This window comes from Populus trichocarpa, chromosome 4, assembly GCF_000002775.5.
Source record: "Populus trichocarpa isolate Nisqually-1 chromosome 4, P.trichocarpa_v4.1, whole genome shotgun sequence".
In the NCBI taxonomy this organism is placed as follows: domain Eukaryota; kingdom Viridiplantae; phylum Streptophyta; class Magnoliopsida; order Malpighiales; family Salicaceae; genus Populus; species Populus trichocarpa.
This window is the reverse complement of record NC_037288.2, coordinates 1250833-1273810: the sequence shown is the minus strand read 5'-3', so window position 1 is coordinate 1273810 and position 22978 is coordinate 1250833. Positions and strand designations below refer to the sequence as shown.

Sequence of the window (22978 nt, the reverse complement as noted above, 5' to 3'; positions counted from 1 at the left end):
GAGTGAAGCTTGATATTAAATAGAATTAAAATAGGGAGGTTGCATCGGCGGGTTGGGTAACCAGATTTAGAGGGGGCTCGTCAAAAACTTGAAGAAATAGGGTTAGGGCTTGAATTGAAATCAAAGAAGATGAAGATGAGGGGATGGAGAAGAGAGAATTGTCAGGTTTTTAATTCATTTTAAAATCTCTGATGAGAATTATGTCGGCAATTTAACACTTTAGAAATGCCGACAAAATTGTTGATTATTTTTTTTTATTCCGTCGCCATTTTTGTTGGAAATTACAAACGGAAATTTTTTGTTGTAATTTTTGTAGTAAACAGTGATGAAATAATTTTTTTGTTAGCATTTCCGTTGCTTTTTTCCAATTTCCTAGTAATGTAACATCCACTTGAACGATTTTTCTATCAAATCCTTTTTTTTTTTTACTTTAATTAATGGGTTCTGTTCATAGAATTTTTGTGTCTGAGAAACTAAAAAATGTCTCTGCATTCATCAAACTTACTTGTCCCAGCTTGAGAAGCAAGAAAGTTCTTGATGATGCGGGGAGCAGGATCCACATATGCCTTGAAACTATCCAAAACTGTGAAAAATCCTAACAAGTCTCTCTCCATTTTCACACCCCCTAAAATCAATAGCATGGTTTAGCTATTTAGATTGTCTCATTGATCCATAAATGTGTCCGCCGGTTTAGTGATTCACCACCTAGGACTGTGAGCTTTAGCCCCGTTGCGGGGGAGAGGGGATGAGGCGATTCAGGGGATCTCGAGAAAGAGAGGATTTCGATCTCTCTCCCTTGTTGAGAAAACCTATAACCATGCCTAAGGATCACCCTAAGCTTTCCGCGTGCTCCAGTTACAACACATTCACATCCGATTGTTCAATTCCCTACATCATTAACTTGAAAAAAAAGGAAATCTCAAATTGCTCGGCAATTAGCAATGCTACAAAAGCACAGATGGAAGATCCCTCATATCTGGATTCAACTTTAAGTAATTATTCAACAGAACATTCTGCAAATTGAAGGACAGAGAGCATATATATATTAGAGCATGCATTTAGTTATCTATCACAGAGGGGTCCTTGGCTCAATTTCTATCTCCAGTCCATCCTTGAAGAGTGGAAATGGTTCTCTTGAAAAAGAAATGCCAGGGTGACAGAGCTTCCAAATGAACCTGTTCACCAGGTAATGTATTGTGATCAGAGTTTCAAGTCTTGCAAATTCATATCCAGGACATATGCGTGCTCCTCCCCCGAATGATAAAAAACTATACGGCGGGACTGATGCTTTATTCTGGAAACGTTCTGGATCAAATCTTGATGCATGTGGGAAGATACTGTCATCCATATGTGTCATGCTGGTCGACAACATTACCTGAGTCAAAGAAGTTGTAACTTTGTACAGCATTATATATGTTTTTAAGTGGTTTGGTTAAACTATATTAATGATGAGGTATGAAAGCTCAGAATCATATCACACCTGCCATCCTTTGGGAATCAGGTACCCTTCATATTCAATATCTTTGAGAACCTTCCTGAACATAGAAAATACAGGAGGGGTCATCCTTAAGGTCTCCAATGCTACACTCCATGTGTGTTTCATTCTTGTGAGATCATCCCATGTTAAAAGCTCCCCAGAGGCTTTATTCTTGGAAATCTCTGCTTGTTCTGCAGTCTCAAATCGTAGTGATTGCTAAGATTTCTTGCAATATTGTTTGGTTTTTATTGAATCAATTTAGTTACATACCTTGAAGAATGCTGGCATAAATAGATGGATCATCGGCTAAAAGCCTGATCAACAAACTGAGGAGGACGGAGGAGGTGTCATAGCCTGCTATCATTATCACGATTGCATTATCTATAATTTCCCCATCAGTTAATACTGCTGAATTCTCCTCGTTTCGGAGACTAAGCAAGGTCGTGATAAGATCTTGTTGAGGAAAGGCAGTTCCATGCTCCAATGCAGCTCTTTTTTCTCGGATAAGATCCTCTAAAATCTGTCTGATTTTCCCACTTGTTTGGAGGCTTCGATTGAATCGTGTGAAGGGAAAATTAAATGGTACTGATAGAATACCCTCCATCAGTTGTTGGAAGAGCTGTAGGAGCATGTCTCTTTTTGCACTTTGCTCTATCCCAATAATGAGCGAGCTCATAATATTGAAGGTGAGGGTCTTAATCGATGGCATTGCCTATGTTGTCAAGAGATAAATCAGATATATAAGGCATCAAAGGTGCAAGAATACAAAATATTACTTGTGATATATATAATCAGTGGAGGTTAGCAATTGTTAGATAAAATTCACTGACCAAAACCGTTTTCTTGCCGTGCCAATGCATCTCGAAATGCTTTCTAATCTCTTCATCCATCTTACTAACATATTGCTTTAGAACTTCAGGCTTTAAGAAAGATAAGAGTGCTCCCCTTACGCGCTTATGGTCATGGCCACTTAGTTCCAGGATATTCCTCTCACCGCAAACCCTACTTATCGACGATGGCTGCTGACTGTCTAGAGTGTTGCTGTCGCAACTGAAGACGAACTTGTTTGCTGCCTGTCCATGAATGAACAGAGTAGGGGCCCCAAGGATGCTCATTTTCGAAATAGGGCCATATTTTCTTATTCTATCCTGCAGCCATTCTTCTGCTGTGTTTTTGCGCATGGCACTTAGGAAGCTGAGGCTTTGACCTATGATGGGAAGACCCAGAGAACCTGGTGGAAGCCTTTTGGAAGCATTTTTGGTGAGGAGAAGGTAGACAGAGAGAAGGAAAACAAGCAAGAAAAGGAACACTTGAGTCATCATAGCTGCTGAAGATTGATGCTATGCAATTAGCGCACTTATATGGGTTGATGGGTTGTTTTCTGTGTGGAGCTGCCACCCCATTTTGCTGACTAAAGAAAGATAGATGGGTGCTGTCATTGTTTTGTGTCCGTCAACAATGTTTTTTGAATTTACTTTGAATTAATTTTTTTTTGGATATTTTTATATGTTGATGTCAAAAATAAATTTTAAAAAATAAAAAAATATTTTAATGTATTTCCAAGCGAAAAACACTTTAAAAAACAATTGTTACTACGGTCTCAAATGTTAGTTTAATATGCATTATAGTCAATCAGTTAGTTACACGTGATATTATTATATTCATGTAACTACATGTCTATTATTAATAAAGGTTTAATTTATCTTTAATATTTATATAATATTATATTAATGAATCTAATATTTGATTTATGAATTTAGAGTAAAGATAAAGTCCATAAACAAAAATGTTTTGCAAAGAAAATAATAAAGTAATTATAATTATGCGATTCTTATTGCATCAAAGCATTATTTCTAAAATATTCATAGTCAATGCTCTCTTAAATATTAGACATTCATTAGAGCTATAGAGACTAATATATATTATATTATTTCATTTATGAAAGAAAACAATGATTCTCATAAGCTCAGGTATAAGAAATACATAGAACTAATATGCAGGTGCTTCTCATAAGACATGTACACTGAATTAACCCGCATGTAAATTTTATATAAAGAAATCACCTATGTCTATGAAAAGGCTCACGTGATAGTTGTGTATGTGATCCTTAGACTTGAGATCACTAAGTTAGTTTATATACAAAATGTTATTCTTTAATCCTGTTACATGTTATCTTAATTGAGGTAACGAAATGATATATATTGGGTATAACATGAACTATATGAAGGTACTTGAATGATCAAGAGAGGATTCATCATCCTAGGTGAATTAAAAAAAAATATTTCATTTATTTTCAAATAGTATTGATGAGAAATCTTTGACCAATGTGGAATGAGATTTGAAAAGAATTTTAAATTTTATTCAAATGATCAATGACTATTATGTAGAGAATAAATATAATTTAGCATGACAGACATTCTTCGTGCTTTAATGTTAAATCAAAACATATTAATGAAAGGATATTAATTATACTGAGAAACCAATTACTGAAAGGTTAGTCAAACCACTAATGACTTTTCTAATATTTGGAGAATCATGACACGATGCTAAATAATATACCTGATCTTTAATATAAATTAATCAATTATTTAATTGATAATAAATTAAGTCTTTTAATTTATTTAATTCTATTTAACTAGAATTATAATTTATATTTGAGCTAACATATTAAGAACCTAATGGGTCACACACATTAAGAACCATTAGTTATAAATTAAATTGACATGATTTAATTAAGTATGACTTGATTAAAATATATTTTAGAAATTAAAGACTAGAATATAATTAATACAAAGATTATATTTCTAAACCTAGAAAAATCAAGTAAGCACTTGATTGAGTTAATTTCTAAAATTATCCTAAATTAATATATGGATATTATTCAGAGGGCAAATTGATATCTTGCTAATTTATAGGGTTTTTCGTATTTTTCCTATAAATTGTAAGTTATGCCTCTTATTTTAGGGGTTGTTGTCTGTTAGATAGAAAAATTATAAAAACAAAGAATTTGAGCTAACACTCTAGACATAACAATCTCTCTTTCTTAAATAGGGATTTAGAAAATTTCTCACTGGTGTTCGTGCGGATTATCGTTGGAGGCCGGACAATTGGACAATTTATGGTTTGCGATAACCCAGGCTTTAAAGAATTATACAAAGATGAAGAAGATTAGATCTATAGGTAATAAATTCAAAACTCTAGATCTATCTAATGAGATCCTAGAGACTCCCAAATAATTGTTTCATAATTTTCATTGCATGTATAATATTCAGGAAACCCAATACCAGACACCCCCTTTATTAACAATATAAGCCACCAATTCATTGGCTAACACTAAAAACAAAGAATGAAGAAAATATGTTGTATCACAAAGACTTTAATGTACCATCGAGTGAAAAGGAGAGAGTCATCTCACAAATGTATCCTAAAGTCATTGATGTATCATCATGAGAGAAAAAAAAAGTCATCTCTCTTTTTACAGAGGCATAATTAATCATTTAACTAGCAGTGATAAAATTACAGAGGCAAGTTGAAGATTTATTCAGTCAATTAACAAAGATGAAAAAGAGAAGACTAGAGAATTGTGAGGAAAGTGATCATGAATCCATAGCTAAATTTAAGAATTCATTTTAAAAGCATGAGTAAATGAGCCAACTTCTTGATTAGAATAAGAATCATTAAGATTTCAATTATTCTGTTTATGACAAGATAAAGGTGGATTAGTATTTCCTATTAATTTATGATTTTTTTATTTTGATTATAATTATGTTGATAATAATAGTATAAACAGTGAATAACAACAAACATGATGTTATTAATAATGTCCTAATTGATAAGTTAGAGGTTGAGTGCCAATAGAATTAAATGTTCTCAACAAATGATTAATTTAGGCAATGTTGATCCTTTTGATTATAAATTTACTATTATAAAAAAGTTTACTATATGGATACAACAAATGTTAATGAAGCAAGTTTGAAGTTTACAATTCATTACTCTATAAGCCAATTGAAGAGAAATAATTTGTCAATTATTGTTTCTTATACAAATTTTAACATGAAAGGATTGTATTTGATATCTAAAATTATTATACACTTGAAGCAAAGAAAGAAAAGGAGTTGAGGAGTTTTGATTGGACATCCAAAATATTTAAGCAAGAACAATATGAACTTGAGGAAGTGTTCATTCCAGCTCGGGGAGACTAATGCAAGAGGATTTTTAGGAGAAAATATTTGTTATTTTCTTATTTAGTAGAGGGATCATTTAATTTAGGAATTTTTATGTATTCAGTTTAGGCTAAGAACTAGTGTAAATGAAGTTGTTTAGTTTGTATTTCAAAAAACTATGTAAAAATAAATATTGAGTAATAAAATTAAAGTTTTTGGATGGTGATTCTATTCAGCAAAATTTTATGTTGCTTGTTCTTGATGTTTTTCTTGTGTTGTTTTAATCTACATCAAAGCTTTTTAAATTAAGTCTGGAAGATGGTGTTTGAGTCAATTTTGTTTTTTTGTTTTTATTTTTTATTTATAACTTAATTTTGGATTTTATATATTTTTTTATTTGACTTAGAATTCTCATTTTCGTTCCTTATAAAGATTGATGAGTTATTAACCTTTTAAAAGATAAATCACTTCAAAGAAATAAATATTCAATAATAAATGCACAATTCAACTAATTTTATCTTTGTTGTGTTTTTCCTGTGTTATTTTATATATATAAGACAAAATTGCTTGCCTTAGGAGTGGTTGGGCAGCAACATCAAAGTTACAGTAATGTTAATTGAGTATTTTATCTTTTTTTAGTCAATTCTTCGTCCTGGCCCATTCATTCCCGGTTACGATCCCATCAGGCAAAATCAGTCACTCTTTCTGTCTTCGGAATAATAATGAAAATATCAGAAAAACTACAAAGTAGGGTTCTTGCAAAATTGATGCATTGAACTTGTCTTCATTTCTCGTTAATGGCTTCGGCCCTCTTGACTTCATGGATTCAGAGTCGTAGTGGACTTCAAATTCAGGAAAAACTAAAAAACAAATTGACTTGATTCGGTGAATCCAATGATATGCATACCCACGTTTGATTTCGTATCAAATTTATTTTTAAATTAAAAGTAAAATAGCCAATTCAATTCAATTACGTAATTTAATATTTTATTCTAAATATAAAAATTATAATATATATATATATATATATATATATTATCAATTGAATTCAAATCACATATAAAATAAAATTAAATTCCATTCATAGTTCCAAACAAATTGTTCGGTGATTTTATTGTAGTGATTTTAAAATATATATATATATATATATATATATATAAAAAAAAACTATTTAGATATATTTTTAAGTAAAAGATACTTTTAAAATATTTATTATAATTAAAATCTGACTATCAACAATGAGATTATCTAAACAAAAAACTCTAATTATTTAGAAACTTTCAATAAACTTCTGGTGGACAAGGAAGCAAATTGCATAAAATAATTCTTCTCAATGTTTGCTTAATTAGCCAATAAATCTACAATATGATTATGCTTCAAAGCAATATTACACATCTTAAAAGGAGTCCAGGAAATTTGTTCTCATTATTTTTACTATTTTTTTTCAGGGTGATTTTTCCCAGAGATTGTGTGTAAGGGTAAAACATAGCTGCTATTATCTGTGTTATTAAATTGTGACATGTAACTATAAAATATGCAACTCAACTAGTTAAATTCTGAGTTTGTTTTTTAGAGGTGTCTTCAATTTGAGTCCCATAACCTTCAGGGTCACTAGAGATTTATATGGTCATTAACTTCAGGACCTGTATAATTAGTTGAAGCACGCACAAACTAACCCAAATATCTATATTAATAAAAAAAATTATGACATGCACTGTTTCTTTGCCACACGTACCATCAAGTGAAAAAAAAAAGAGTTGTCTCATAATTCTATCTCAAAGTCATTGATGTACCATCATGAGAAAAAAAGAGTCATCTCACATAAAAAAAAGTGAATGATACATTTTGTGATGTATTTTACGAGTGATTGAGGTTTTTTTTTTAATTATAGAATTTAATTTTTAAAATAATATAAAAATAAATTAGAGATCTAACACTTTTTATTTACTACACTAAAAAATAGAAATTAATATTAAAACTAGATTCCTAAAATTCTCATCTACCCATATATTTTTTAGAGATATTTAAAGGAATAAGATAAAGGTAACGAAGGTAAACACTCATCTACCCATATATTGTAATTGAATTTTATCTCTTCTAAATATTTAAATTCAACTTATTTATCATCTTTACCTTCAAATCTACCCATATATTGTAATTGAATTTTATCTCTTCTAAATATTTAAATTCAACTTATTTATCATCTGAATTCAAATAAAATATTATAATTAATTCAATTTCAATAATAATAATAATGAATTTTTTCCAACCAACTAGTAAGAGAAACGAGTTAGAGTTCGATAAAAATGAGTTAGATGGGCTTGTTTGGGAGTGTGGTTGCGGTTACTTTTCAAAGTATTTTTCATTCCAAAATGCATCAAAATGATGTTTTTTTATTTTTTAAAAATTATTTTTAAGATCAGCGCATCAAAACGATTCAAAATATAAAAAATTAATTTTTAATAAAAAATATTTTAAAAATACGAGTTGATCCACGTTTCCAAACTATCCGTACCAAACTAATTTTTTTTGAAAAATGGACTTTTCTTTCAAATCAGGCATATAACAAGTTTCTTCCCAAACTAAACTTTCTTGTGACTACCGGGCCCAATTGATGAAAGGTTTCTAGTCATCCCACACTGCCACTAAATGTCAATCCTTTTCAAATAAGATATAGAATCTCAAAATATTTATTTAAATTACCTAATTTTCCAAATCTAAAGACTTAAGTCTCTCATGATACATATCAGATTTGAAAAGATCAACCCTGATTGATAGTAGAAAACAAAACAATGAGAAAAATCTCATCCATAAAAGAGAAAAAACAAGGGAAAAAAAACAGTTTTCACTTGCTAAAAGTATCCTACAATAGCCCTAGATATTATAAACACAAGTACTCCAACAAAAAAATATTAAAATGTTTATAATTTGTTATAATTCTCAACCCAAAACCTTGATTTTTTACTAAAAGATTATAAATTTTTCAAGTTACTTATTTAGTAATTTCTCGAAAAATAAAAGATTTAGCCAATGTGGAACTTGTGTTAAAACCACACACTCATATTTGATGGCTCAGGCTTGGTTTTAAATTAATTTTTTGATTCAGTGAAATTTTTTTTATTAAGATAGGTGTTCGGACCAGTTTATCTGTATCTCGATTAATTTTACGGGCTCTAAAATTAATGGTTATATAATGTTTCAGTAACCCTAAGATTGTCATTTTTATAGATTAGGTTTGATTGTGATGAGAAAATCTCGAGTCACTTTTTATATGTTTGTACACCTTTATAAGTAACGTAACCTTTTAAAATGATGATATTAGAATCCTGCTATCTTACTTGTGTTAATATTATTTATTCCAAATAACAGTCAATTTATTTTGAAAGAAAAAGAATATAATCCTTGAGAACAAGGATTTTATTTTCTTCTTTCCATCCAAAATTTAGCAAGTAAACACTCTCATTTATGTTTTATTATTTACTTTATTATCTAATATAATTTTATATGTGGTTCAGTTCTTTTACGCATATATGTATATTGCAATTTTTAGGATTTTTTAAATTAGCACAGCAATAATAAAAATTTACAGAATAATATTGTTTGTATTTTTTCAAAAATAATATATTTTTACCTTCCGCATGTAACGCTTCAAAAAAATAATATTTAGTTAATATCATATTACCCAGACAAACTCTTTCTTTAATTGTGTTTAAAGAAACCACAGTAAATTTTCTAGAATGTCGTCTCTGCATTAAAACAGCTTAGACAGCAACCTTTGATAAATTTCTTTGAGTATAAACTTCAACTCCGTTAAAAATAGATGATAATTGATATTGAAACAACAATTAATTGATGTTGTAGTTGAAAATAATGATATTAATTAAAATTTTATTTTTTAACTATAGTATTAATTATTTATTGCAATTTAAAATATGATATTTAATATATATCATGATTGTGATTATGATAAATAAAAATATATTATTTCATAAAATGTTTTTGTTACCGTGTTAATTCATTTATTTTTTAAAAAATAAAGCTAAACCGTGTTAATAAAGAGTTGTTAGCTTGTGTACACATTTCATTTTGTTTTCTAGCCGGTAAGTAGGGTGTCCGTACTACACAAATTGGCCTCCTATATATATATATATATATATATATATATATATATATATATATATATATATATATATATAGATATAAAATGCATAATAGAAATCATTCCACCCACTCAAAAAGCAGTGCAAAAGGATAAACGAATACAAAACCGGAGATTAGTGAAGCTCGCTAAGAGGAATGTCAATAGAATCTATAATAGATATGAAAAACACTAAAAAATAACTCAAAGCAACAAAACATAAAATATTAAAACTCTAAATTTAAAGATCAAATCGTAATAATAAAGCCGAACTGATTTACTCGTTCGAATCCGAATATAACTCAAATTAATCGAACCTAACAAACTTGATTAACTACCATTGTAGAAGTAACCAGTCAACCATTACACAGATAAACTGGTTGGTTAGGATTTTTCAAAATCCTAACATGTCAATTTCCAATCCATAGAGCCCAAAAAAATAAACTTTACATTTTTTAACAACCTCATAATCTAGACATTAACCCAATTTATTTCAATTCAACTAACATCCTAATATATAGATTAAATTTCTTAAATTATAAAATCATCAACTCAAAATAAAAACCCCAACTCTTCTTCGATTCTTCCACATTCAATTCTCTAATTGTAAACAATAAGGAGAGGGCATGCCTCCTTGTTTTCTTTAACGCTTCTTGAACCCAAAATCTTTAAGTCCAAAACCAAAATCTTTTTTTAGCGAGAGAGGAAAGTCGCAAAGTAAGAAAAAAAAAAAAAAAAAAAAACAACAGAAGGTCACATAAGAAATGTGAAATGTGAAAATTACATAAAAAAAAAAGAAAAAAGAAACAACCTCTGGTCACATAAAAAACAAATTACCCCATTTCTATGTATACAGGATTATAAGAAATATAAAAATTACATGAAAAACAGTTACTTTCTAAAATGTTTTTTATTCAAAAAAAATTATTAAAATAATATTTTTTTTATTTTAAAAAATTATTTTTGACATCAACACATTAAAATTATCTGAAAATATAAAAAATATATTAATTTTTTTAAAAAAAATTTAAAATTTTAAAAAAATATTTTCCAACGAAAATCCCAAACACTTTAGTGTCATTATAAGAGTATAAAGCATACAATGATGTAAGTTCAAATAATCCCTAAAAAATTCGAAAATCGCATGCCTACCTATCTATCTCATCCCAATGCTTTATTACGTGAACCAGAATGTCTCTAGGTCATTCAATAACAACATAGAGTTGTTTAATTTGTATTTCAAGAGAATATTTTGAAAAAAATATTTAATAATAAAATTTAATATTAAATTTTTATATGATAATTTTATTTAGTAGAATTTTTTAAATATTTAATAATAAAATTTTAAATTAATTTTTATATAATAACTCTATTTAGTAGAATTTTGTGTTGCTTGAATTATATTTTTTTTTCTTGTGTTATTTTTATCTACATCAAAAACTCTCAAATTAGATTTTAAATATGTTGTTTTAGACCCCAAAAAAATTTCCTTTTTATTTTTAACTTAATTTTGGATTTTATGATTTTTTTATTTAACTTAAAATTCTGATTTTTCTTTTTTTATAAATGTAAGTTTCTAACTTATTTAAAGAGTTATAAATCTTTTAAAAATACAAAATATGTTAGAAAAAAAATTGAGTGATAAAGTGCATAATTAAGCTAATTTTATCTCTTTTTTTTATAATTATTTTTTTCCACATCTAAAAAAAATCGAAACGGTCTTGCAAAATTGATGTATCAAACGTGTTTTCATTTCCGTTTTATGACATCAACCCTATTACATCATGGTTTTTTTTTAAAAAAAAATTGTATCATAATATTTAAACTTTCAAGAAGTCCTGGGTTTTAGTTTACACGGAATAACCTGGATTAACTATTTTTTTAAAATAAAAAAATAAAAATAATATCATTTTAAAAATAAAAAGAAAATTAATGGTTTTTGACTAAGTATTTTTGGGGTTGACCAGTTTGCGGGTCAATCTATATTTTTGACCGAGTCAGACCAAGCTAATTTTCTCTCTATTTTTATTTAAACCCGGTTTAGCTCAAGTTTCGAATCACGAGTCAATCCATCAAAGCGGGTTGGGTTTCGAAACATTGATTTGGATTCAATGGAATTCAAATGGAGGAAAAACTAAAAAAAAGAACTTGCTGAGGTGAAACAAAAGATATGCTTGCCTCTGGGCAGCAACATCAAAGTTACAGTAATGTTAATCAAGTATTGCCAATAATTGAGAATGGAGTTGGCCAATTCTTTGTCATGGCCAATTGGCCCTCTCATTTCCGGTCACAATCCCATATAATTTGTTTGATATACAGAAGTCAAAAGTGGAGGCTGGAGCCAACCTCCGAGCATCTTCCTTTATGATGAACAGAACAATTAAAGTGTCCAAGGACGAAGACACTCTGTTGGCATGAAAGGAAAATAAAGATAGCCATATATCAGTGTCCAAACCCTTCTGCAAATTCCGCATCATTACACTGTCACTGTCAGGATAAAATCAGTCACTCTTGCTGTCTTCAGAATAATAAAGAAAATATAAGAAATACCACTACTAAGTAGGGTTCTTGCAAAATTGACGCGTTGAACTTGTCTTCATTTCTCGTTGATGGCTTCGGCCCTCTTAATTACTTCATGGTCGTTCGTTTCCGTTTCCAATTTGGGTTTTCAAAGTTGACGCATTGAACTTTCTTTATGATTGACTGGGAATTGCAACAGCGAAGTTCAAATGGGGTAGATGGATTTGTATTTTATTTCTGAATAATTATCTCAGACATATATTATGCCTCTCTGATAGATTTTATAACTTCTTAAATAGGTGAAAAAAACTGAACTTTACAAAGTAGAAAAATTAGAATCCTAGATAAAAAAAATGAAAGAAAATTAGGCACAAAATCTAAAATTAAGCTGAAAATAAATGAATATGAGGATATCGTGGCCTTGAAATAACAATAAAGCTGAAAATAAATGAATCTGTTAGCACAAAATCTTTGACTTAACATATTGTATTTCACTGTTCATAAATAAATCTGCTAGATTTTCTTCCTCCACAAGCATACATAAGTTCTATACCAAAGTCCAAGGAAATACATGGAAACAATAAACAAATAATCTAAGAGATTAGGTTGATCACTTCATCAAACTTTCAAGTTCCTACTCAGCTTTCATGATTCAAAAGTACCCACCTACCATCTCAGTACGTAGCTATTAAAAGGGGGAAAGGCAATGATCGAGGCGAAATATAGCAAGCTGGCAATGGAGGTTCAGCTCATATCTAGAAAGCTAATAAAACCATCAGTTCAAACTCCTCCTCACCTTCAGAATCTGAACATATCATTTCTCGATCAGCTTGCTCCTTCACTGAATGTACCCAATATTTTCTACTATACTAACAGTGATGAAATATTTTTTTGTTAGCATTTCCTTGCTTTTTTCCAATTTCCTAGTAATGTAACATCCACTTGAACGATTTTTCTATCAAATCCTTTTTTTTTTTTTTTACTTTAATTAATGGGTTCTGTTCATAGAATTTTTGTGTCTGAGAAACTAAAAAATGTCTCTGCATTCATCAAACTTACTTGTCCCAGCTTGAGAAGCAAGAAAGTTCTTGATGATGCGGGGAGCAGGATCCACATGTGCCTTGAAACTATCCAAAACTGTGAAAAATCCTAACAAGTCTCTCTCCATTTTCACACCCCCTAAAATCAATAGCATGGTTTAGCTATTTAGATTGTCTCATTGATCCATAAATGTGTCCGCCGGTTTAGTGATTCACCACCTAGGACTGTGAGCTTTAGCCCCGTTGCGGGGGAGAGGGGATGAGGCGATTCAGGGGATCTCGAGAAAGAGAGGATTTCGATCTCTCTCCCTTGTTGAGAAAACCTATAACCATGCCTAAGGATCACCCTAAGCTTTCCGCGTGCTCCAGTTACAACACATTCACATCCGATTGTTCAATTCCCTACATCATTAACTTGAAAAAAAAGGAAATCTCAAATTGCTCGGCAATTAGCAATGCTACAAAAGCACAGATGGAAGATCCCTCATATCTGGATTCAACTTTAAGTAATTATTCAACAGAACATTCTGCAAATTGAAGGACAGAGAGCATATATATATTAGAGCATGCATTTAGTTATCTATCACAGAGGGGTCCTTGGCTCAATTTCTATCTCCAGTCCATCCTTGAAGAGTGGAAATGGTTCTCTTGAAAAAGATATGCCAGGGTGACAGAGCTTCCAAATGAACCTGTTCACCAGGTAATGTATTGTGATCAGAGTTTCAAGTCTTGCAAATTCATATCCAGGACATATGCGTGCTCCTCCCCCGAATGATAAAAAACTATACGGCGGGACTGATGCTTTATTCTGGAAACGTTCTGGATCAAATCTTGATGCATGTGGGAAGATACTGTCATCCATATGTGTCATGCTGGTCGACAACATTACCTGAGTCAAAGAAGTTGTAACTTTGTACAGCATTATATATGTTTTTAAGTGGTTTGGTTAAACTATATTAATGATGAGGTATGAAAGCTCAGAATCATATCACACCTGCCATCCTTTGGGAATCAGGTACCCTTCATATTCAATATCTTTGAGAACCTTCCTGAACATAGAAAATACAGGAGGGGTCATCCTTAGGGTCTCCAATGCTACACTCCATGTGTGTTTCATTCTTGTGAGATCATCCCATGTTAAAAGCTCCCCAGAGGCTTTATTCTTGGAAATCTCTGCTTGTTCTGCAGTCTCAAATCGTAGTGATTGCTAAGATTTCTTGCAATATTGTTTGGTTTTTATTGAATCAATTTAGTTACATACCTTGAAGAATGCTGGCATAAATAGATGGATCATCGGCTAAAAGCCTGATCAACAAACTGAGGAGGACGGAGGAGGTGTCATAGCCTGCTATCATTATCACGATTGCATTATCTATAATTTCCCCATCAGTTAATACTGCTGAATTCTCCTCGTTTCGGAGACTAAGCAAGGTCGTGATAAGATCTTGTTGAGGAAAGGCAGTTCCATGCTCCAATGCAGCTCTTTTTTCTCGGATAAGATCCTCTAAAATCTGTCTGATTTTCCCACTTGTTTGGAGGCTTCGATTGAATCGTGTGAAGGGAAAATTGAATGGTACTGATACAATACCCTCCATCAGTTGTTGGAAGAGGTGTAGGAGCATGTCTCTTTTTGCACTTTGCTCTATCCCAATAATGAGCGAGCTCATAATATTGAAGGTGAGGGTCTTAATCGATGGCATTGCCTGTGTTGTCAAGAGATAAATCAGATATATAAGGCATCAAAGGTGCAAGAATACAAAATATTACTTGTGATATATATAATCAGTGGAGGTTAGCAATTGTTAGATAAAATTCACTGACCAAAACCGTTTTCTTGCCGTGCCAATGCATCTCCAAATGCTTTCTAATCTCTTCATCCATCTTACTAACATATTGCTTTAGAATTTCAGGCTTTAAGAAAGATAAGAGTGCTCCCCTTACGCGCTTATGGTCATGGCCACTTAGTTCCATGATATTCCTCTTACCGCAAACCCTACTTATCGACGATGGCTGCTGACTGTCTAGAGTGTTGCTGTCGCAACTGAAGACGAACTTGTTTGCTGCCTGTCCATGAATGAACAGAGTAGGGGCCCCAAGGATGCTCATTTTCGAAATAGGGCCATATTTTCTTATTCTATCCTGCAGCCATTCTTCTGCTGTGTTTTTGCGCATGGCACTTAGGAAGCTGAGGCTTTGACCTATGATGGGAAGACCCAGAGAACCTGGTGGAAGCCTTTTGGAAGCATTTTTGGTGAGGAGAAGGTAGACAGAGAGAAGGAAAACAAGCAAGAAAAGGAACACTTGAGTCATCATAGCTGCTGAAGATTGATGCTATGCAATTAGCGCACTTATATGGGTTGATGGGTTGTTTTCTGTGTGGAGCTGCCACCCCATTTTGCTGACTAAAGAAAGATAGATGGGTGCTGTCATTGTTTTGTGTCCGTCTACAATGTTTTTTGAATTTACTTTGAATTAATTTTTTTTGATGTTTTTATATATTGATGTGAAAAATAAATTTTAAAAAATAAAAAAATATTTTAATGTATTTCTAAGTAAAAAATAATTGTTACTACGATCTCAAATGTTAGTTTAATATGCATTATAGTCAATCAGTTAGTTACACGTGATATTATTATATTCATGTAACTACATGTCTATTATTAATAAAGGTTTAATTTATCTTTAATATTTATATAATATTATATTAATGAATCTAATATTTGATTTATGAATTTAGAGTAAAGATAAAGTCCATAAACAAAAATGTTTTGCAAAGAAAATAATAAAGTAATTATAATTATGCGATTCTTATTGCATCAAAGCATTATTTCTAAAATATTCATAGTCAATGCTCTCTTAAATATTAGACATTCATTAGAGCTATAGAGACTAATATATATTATATTATTTCATTTATGAAAGAAAACAATGATTCTCATAAGCTCAGGTATAAGAAATACATAGAACTAATATGCAGGTGCTTCTCATAAGACATGTACATTGAATTAACCCGCATGCAAATTTTATATAAAGAAATCACCTATGTCTATGAAAAGGCTCACGTGATAGTTGTGTATGTGATCCTTAGACTTGAGATCACTAAGTTAGTTTATATACAAAATGTTATTCTTTAATCCTGTTACATGTTATCTTAATTGAGGTAACGAAATGATATATATTGGGTATAACATGAACTATATGAAGGTACTTGAATGATCAAGAGAGGATTCATCACCCTAGGTGAATTAAAAAAATATATTTCATTTATTTTCAAATACTATTGATGAGAAATTTTTGACCAATGTGGAATGAGATTTGAAAAGAATTTTAAATTTTATTTAAATGATCAATGACTATTATGTAGAGAATAAATATAATTTAGCATGACAGACATTCTTCGTGCTTTAATGTTAAATCAAAACATATTAATGAAAGGATATTAATTATACTGAGAAACCAATTACTGAAAGGTTAGTCAAACCACTAATGACTTTTCTAATATTTGGAGGATCATGACACGATGCTAAATAATATACCTGATCTTTAATATAAATTAATCAATTATTTAATTGATAATAAATTAAGTCTTTTAATTTATTTAATTCTATTTAACTAGAATTATAATTTATATTTGAGCTAACATATTAAGAACCTAATGGGTCACGCACATTAAGAACCATTAGTTAGAAATTAAATTGACATGATTTAATTAAGTATGACTTGATTAAAATATATTTTAGAAATTAAGGACTAGAATATAATTAATACAAAGATTATATTTCTAAACCTAGAAAAATCAAGTAAACACTTGATTGAGTTAATTTCTAAAATTATCCTAAATTAATATATGGATATTATTCAGAGGGCAAATTGATATCTTGCTAATTTATAGGGTTTTTCATATTTTTCCTATAAATTGTAAGTTATGCCTCTTATTTTAGGGGTTGTTGTCTGTTAGATAGAAAAATTAAAAAACAAAGAATTTGAGCTAACACTCTAGACATAACAATCTCTCTTTCTTAAATAGGGATTTAGAAAATTTCTCACTGGTGTTCGTGCGGATTACCGTTGGAGGCCGGACAATTGGACAATTTATGGTTTGCGATAACCCAGCCTTTAAAGAATTATACAAAGATGAAGAAGATTAGATCTATAGGTAATAAATTCAAAACTCTAGATCTATCTAATGAGATCCTAGAGACTCCCAAATAATTGTTTCATAATTTTCATTGCATGTATAATATTCAGGAAACCCAATACCAGACACCCCCTTTATTAACAATATAAGCCACCAATTCATTGACTAACACTAAAAACAAAGAATGAAGAAAATATGTTGTATCACAAAGACTTTAATGTACCATCGAGTGAAAAGGAGAGAGTCATCTCACAAATGTATCCTAAAGTCATTGATGTATCATCATGAGAGAAAAAAAAAAGTCATCTCTTTTTTTACAGAGGCAGAATTAATCATTTAACTAGCAGTGATAAAATTACAGAGGCAAGTTGAAGATTTATTCAGTCAATTAACAAAGATGAAAAAGAGAAGACTAGAGAATTGTGAGGAAAGTGATCATGAATCCATAGCTAAATTTAAGAATTCATTTTAAAAGCATGAGTAGATGAGCGAACTTCTTGATTAGAATAAGAATCATTAAGATTTCAATTATCCTGTTTATGACAAGATAAAGGTGGATTACTATTTCCTATTAATTTATGATTTTTTTATTTTGATTATAATTATGTTGATAATAATAGTATAAACAGTGAATAACAACAAACATGATGTTATTAATAATGTCCTAATTGATAAGTTAGAGGTTGAGTGCCAATAGAATTAAATGTTCTCAACAAATGATTAATTTAGGCAATGTTGATCCTTTTGATTATAAATTTACTATTATAAAAAAGTTTACTATATGGATACAACAAATGTTAATGAAGCAAGTTTGAAGTTTACAATTCATTACTCTAGAAGCCAATTGAAGAGAAATAATTTGTCAATTATTGTTTCTTATACAAATTTTAACATGAAGGGATTGTATTTGATATCTAAAATTATTATACACTTGAAGCAAAGAAAAAAAAGGAGTTGAGAAGTTTTGATTGGACATCCAAAATATTTAAGTAAGAACAATTTGAACTTGAGGAAGTGTTCATTCCAACTCGAGGAGACTAATGCAGGAGGATTTTTAGGAGAAAATATTTGTTATTTTCTTATTTATTAGATGAATCATTTAATATAGGAATTTTTATGTATTCAGTTTAGGCTAAGAACTAGTATAAATGAAGTTGTTTAGTTTGTATTTCAAAAAACTATGTAAAAATAAATATTCAGTAATAAAATTAAAGTTTTAGGATGGTGATTCTATTCAGCAAAATTTTATGTTGCTTGTTCTTGATGTCTTTCTTGTGTTATTTTAATTTACGTCGAAGCCTTTTAAATTAGGTCTGGAAGATGATGTTTCAGTTAATTTTGTTATTTTTCTTTTTATTTTTTATTTATAACTTAATTTTGGATTTTATCTTGATTTTTTTATTTGACTTAGAATTCTCATTTTCATTCCTTATAAAGATTGGTTTCTTATCTATTTAACTATGAACCTTTTAAAATATAAATCACATTAATTGTTCAGAATGTCTCGAGGTCATTCAATAATAAAATAGAGTTGTTTAATTTGTATTTTAAGAGAATATTTTGAAAAAAATATTTAATAATAAAATTTAATATTAAATTTTTATATGATAATTTTATTTAGTAGAATTTTGTAAATATTTAATAATAAAATTTTAAATTAATTTTTATATAATAACTCTATTTAGTAGAATTTTGTGTTGCTTGAATTATATTTTTTTTCTTGTGTTATTTTTATCTACATCAAAAACTCTCAAATTATATTTTAAATATGTTGTTTTAGACCCCAAAAAAATTTCCTTTTTATTTTTAACTTAATTTTGGATTTTATGATTTTTTTATTTAACTTAAAATTCTGATTTTTCTTTTTTTATAAATGTAAGTTTCTAACTTATTTAAAGAGTTATAAATCTTTTAAAAATACAAAATATGTTAGAAAAAAAATTGAGTGATAAAGTGCATAATTAAGCTAATTTTATCTCTTTTTTTATAATTATTTTTTTCCACATCTAAAAAAAATCGAAACGGTCTTGCAAAATTCATGTATCAAACGTGTTTTCATTTCCGTTTTATGACATCAACCCTATTACATCATGGTTTTTTTTTTAAAAAAAATTGTATCATAATATTTAAACTTTCAAGAAGTCCTGGGTTTTAGTTTATACGGAATAACCTGGATTAACTATTTTTAAAAAATAAAAAAATAAAAATAATATCATTTTAAAAATAAAAAGAAAATTAATGGTTTTTGACTAAGTATTTTTGGGGTTGACCAGTTTGCGGGTCAATCTATATTTTTGACCGAGTCAGACCAAGCTAATTTTCTCTCTATTTTTATTTAAACCCGGTTTAGCTCAAGTTTCGAATCACGAGTCAATCCATCAAAGCGGGTTGGGTTTCGAAACATTGATTTGGATTCAATGGAATTCAAATGGAGGAAAAACTAAAAAAAAGAACTTGCTGAGGTGAAACAAAAGATATGCTTGCCTCTGGGCAGCAACATCAAAGTTACAGTAATGTTAATCAAGTATTGCCAATAATTGAGAATGGAGTTGGCCAATTCTTTGTCATGGCCAATTGGCCCTCTCATTTCCGGTCACAATCCCATATAATTTGTTTGATATACAGAAGTCAAAAGTGGAGGCTGGAGCCAACCTCCGAGCATCTTCCTTTATGATGAACAGAACAATTAAAGTGTCCAAGGACGAAGACACTCTGTTGGCATGAAAGGAAAATAAAGATAGCCATATATCAGTGTCCAAACCCTTCTGCAAATTCCGCATCATTACACTGTCACTGTCAGGATAAAATCAGTCACTCTTGCTGTCTTCAGAATAATAAAGAAAATATAAGAAATACCACTACTAAGTAGGGTTCTTGCAAAATTGACGCGTTGAACTTGTCTTCATTTCTCGTTGATGGCTTCGGCCCTCTTAATTACTTCATGGTCGTTCGTTTCCGTTTCCAATTTGGGTTTTCAAAGTTGACGCATTGAACTTTCTTTATGATTGACTGGGAATTGCAACAGCGAAGTTCAAATGGGGTAGATGGATTTGTATTTTATTTCTGAATAATTATCTCAGACATATATTATGCCTCTCTGATAGATTTTATAACTTCTTAAATAGGTGAAAAAAACTGAACTTTACAAAGTAGAAAAATTAGAATCCTAGATAAAAAAAATGAAAGAAAATTAGGCACAAAATCTAAAATTAAGCTGAAAATAAATGAATATGAGGATATCGTGGCCTTGAAATAACAATAAAGCTGAAAATAAATGAATCTGTTAGCACAAAATCTTTGACTTAACATATTGTATTTCACTGTTCATAAATAAATCTGTTAGATTTTCTTCCTACACAAGCATACATAAGTTCTATACCAAAGTCCAAGGAAATACATGGAAACAATAAACAAATAATCTAAGAGATTAGGTTGACCACTTCATCAAACTTTCAAGTTCCTACTCAGCTTTCATGATTCAAAACCCACCTACCATCTCAGTACGTAGCTATTAAAAGGGGGAAAGGCAATGATCGAGGCGAAATATATATAGCAAGCTGGCAATGGAGGTTCAGCTCATATCTAGAAAGCTAATAAAACCATCAGTTCAAACTCCTCCTCACCTTCAGAATCTGAACATATCATTTCTCGATCAGCTTGCTCCTTCACTGAATGTACCCAATATTTTCTACTATACTAACAACCACCATGTCAATAACATCGAAGATCTAGAGAAATCTTTGTCCGAAATATTAACCCTCTTTTACCCTCTAGCAGGAAGATACATCGAAGATAATCTCTCAGTTGATTGTAATGATGAAGGGGTGGAGTTCCTGGAAGCCAAAGTTGATGGGGTGGACCTCACACAAATTATCCAACAAGACCCCAATAGCAATCTTGATCTGCTGGATCATTTTGTTCCTTGTGTAACTGAATCAGACACTAGTCGTTTATTAGCCATCCAAATTAACAAGTTTAAGTGTGGAGGTTTAGCGATCGGCTTGCTCACTTCGCACAGGATAGCTGATATACCAACAATCTCCACATTCATCAATGCATGGGCTACAACATTCCGAGAACGTGGGATAAGTGATCAAGTTCGTCGTCCAAGATTTGATTGCCCATTTCTCTTCCCACAAAGAGATTTACGTCTCAATTTTCGACCAGCACCAAAAGTTCAACCTAAGATTGTCACAAAAGTATTTGTGTTTAACAAGGAAGCCATAGACAAGCTGAAATCTAAAATTGGTGGTGGCACCGATTCAGGAGTCAAGTACCATCATTCGCGCTTGGAGGTGGTCACAGCACTTATATGGAAGGCTCTCATTGGTTCAGTTAAAGCACAGCACGGACAGCTGAGAGCATCTTCAGTGCGCCAGATAATGACGTTGAGAGGAAAGGTGAGTATGCCTTTACCAGAAAATGCTTGTGGGAACATGTATATGCCTTTCATTTCTAGATTCAATGCAAATGGTGAGAGCAATAGGTTAGAGTTAAGTGACATTGCGAGTCTGCTGAGGGATGCTAAGAGGAAAGCCATTTCAGATTGCGCAAATGCAGTAAACAGCGACGATGTGTTTTCAATGGTAACTAAGTACCATAAAGAGTTGTTTGAAGAATTGAACAAGGGGGAAGTAGATTCATTCAAGTTCTCAAGCTGGTGTAGGCTGGGTATGGAGGAAGCAAACTTTGGCTGGGGAAAGCCTGCATGGATGAGTGCAATGAATTTTCCTATAGATGTTAGTATTCTGAAGGACGACAAATTTGGAGATGGAATTGAGGCATGGATGACCTTAAAGGAAATTGATATGCTTCACTTCCAACAAGATCCGGACATCTTGGCCTTGCCTTCCTCACCAGAGTAGATGGCTTCACTAAACAAGCACACGATCGAGCCTGATCTGGTCAGTTTATATTGCTGGAAGGAGTTGTCTTCACCATGATCATATCTGTTCTACTTTCTATATATAGAAGAAAATAAACACTTATCGGTTACCAATCTCATCTTGTCCTGCTATAGTGTTTCAGGACGGACCTTGTACTTTTTTTTTAAAATTGGTGTGCGAAATATATACGAATTAAAATTGTGTTTATGGATGTTATGTTTGCTCTTCAATTATATACGAATGAACTTGATAAAAAAAAAGTATAAAAAAACAATTTAGGTCAACCATGATTAACCTGCTAAACTCGTGATCCGAGTCATGAGAGGGGATAACTTTATAAAAAACAAATCAAAATAAATTATATAGCCTAACTCTCAATTAACCTATTGAAGGATTAAATTAAGGGGGGGAATTAATTAGAAAAAAAATTTCGAGTCAACCAAATTAACTCATCAAACTCGTGGTCCAAATTATGAGACTGGGATAATCTCATAAGAAGTAAATTAAAAAACATTATGAAATTCAATCTCTAATAGACCTAATGTTGAATGATATAATTAAAATTGAAAAAAAAAACATAGATTAGAAAGGAAAAAACCAAAGAAAAAAATCATTC

At 30.7% G+C, this 22978-nt stretch overlaps 3 protein-coding genes across 3 annotated transcripts; 1 reads left to right on the top strand and 2 right to left on the bottom strand.

Annotated features, from left to right (window-relative positions):
• Positions 1-957: 957 nt before the first annotated feature.
• Positions 958-2833, bottom strand: LOC127905233 (cytochrome P450 716B1-like). The gene is made up of 4 exons (XM_052452396.1): positions 2308-2833; positions 1748-2189; positions 1481-1668; positions 958-1375 (listed from the first exon to the last, which is right to left on the bottom strand). Exons 1-4 carry the CDS (start codon positions 2797-2799, stop codon positions 1070-1072), a joined length of 1428 nt encoding a protein of 475 aa, XP_052308356.1. The 5' UTR covers positions 2800-2833; the 3' UTR covers positions 958-1069.
• A 10976-nt stretch (positions 2834-13809) lies between these two features.
• On the bottom strand, positions 13810-15702 carry LOC7479065 (cytochrome P450 716B1). The gene is made up of 4 exons (XM_002304884.3): positions 15160-15702; positions 14600-15041; positions 14333-14520; positions 13810-14227 (listed from the first exon to the last, which is right to left on the bottom strand). Exons 1-4 carry the CDS (start codon positions 15649-15651, stop codon positions 13922-13924), a joined length of 1428 nt encoding a protein of 475 aa, XP_002304920.2. The 5' UTR covers positions 15652-15702; the 3' UTR covers positions 13810-13921.
• A 5182-nt stretch (positions 15703-20884) lies between these two features.
• Positions 20885-22573, top strand: LOC7479064 (acetyl-CoA-benzylalcohol acetyltransferase). The gene has a single exon (XM_002305549.4). The coding sequence runs from the start codon at positions 21040-21042 to the stop codon at positions 22339-22341; it is 1302 nt and encodes a 433-aa protein (XP_002305585.2). The 5' UTR covers positions 20885-21039; the 3' UTR covers positions 22342-22573.
• The last annotated feature ends 405 nt before the right edge of the window (positions 22574-22978 follow it).

Excerpts from the sequence above, each read along its gene's own strand:
- LOC127905233 (XM_052452396.1), bottom strand. The coding sequence starts at position 2,799 with ATGATGACTCAAGTGTTCCTTTTCTTGCTTGTTTTCCTTCTCTCTGTC. Across the intron at positions 2,190-2,307 it reads ACGGCAAGAAAACGGTTTTG|GCAATGCCATCGATTAAGAC; the intron begins GTCAGTGAATTT and ends TTGACAACATAG. Across the intron at positions 1,669-1,747 it reads TTATGCCAGCATTCTTCAAG|AACAAGCAGAGATTTCCAAG; the intron begins GTATGTAACTAA and ends TTGAGACTGCAG.
- LOC7479064 (XM_002305549.4), top strand. The coding sequence starts at position 21,040 with ATGGAGGTTCAGCTCATATCTAGAAAGCTAATAAAACCATCAGTTCAA.
- LOC7479065 (XM_002304884.3), bottom strand. The coding sequence starts at position 15,651 with ATGATGACTCAAGTGTTCCTTTTCTTGCTTGTTTTCCTTCTCTCTGTC. Across the intron at positions 15,042-15,159 it reads ACGGCAAGAAAACGGTTTTG|GCAATGCCATCGATTAAGAC; the intron begins GTCAGTGAATTT and ends TTGACAACACAG. Across the intron at positions 14,228-14,332 it reads TGATTCCCAAAGGATGGCAG|GTAATGTTGTCGACCAGCAT; the intron begins GTGTGATATGAT and ends TCTTTGACTCAG.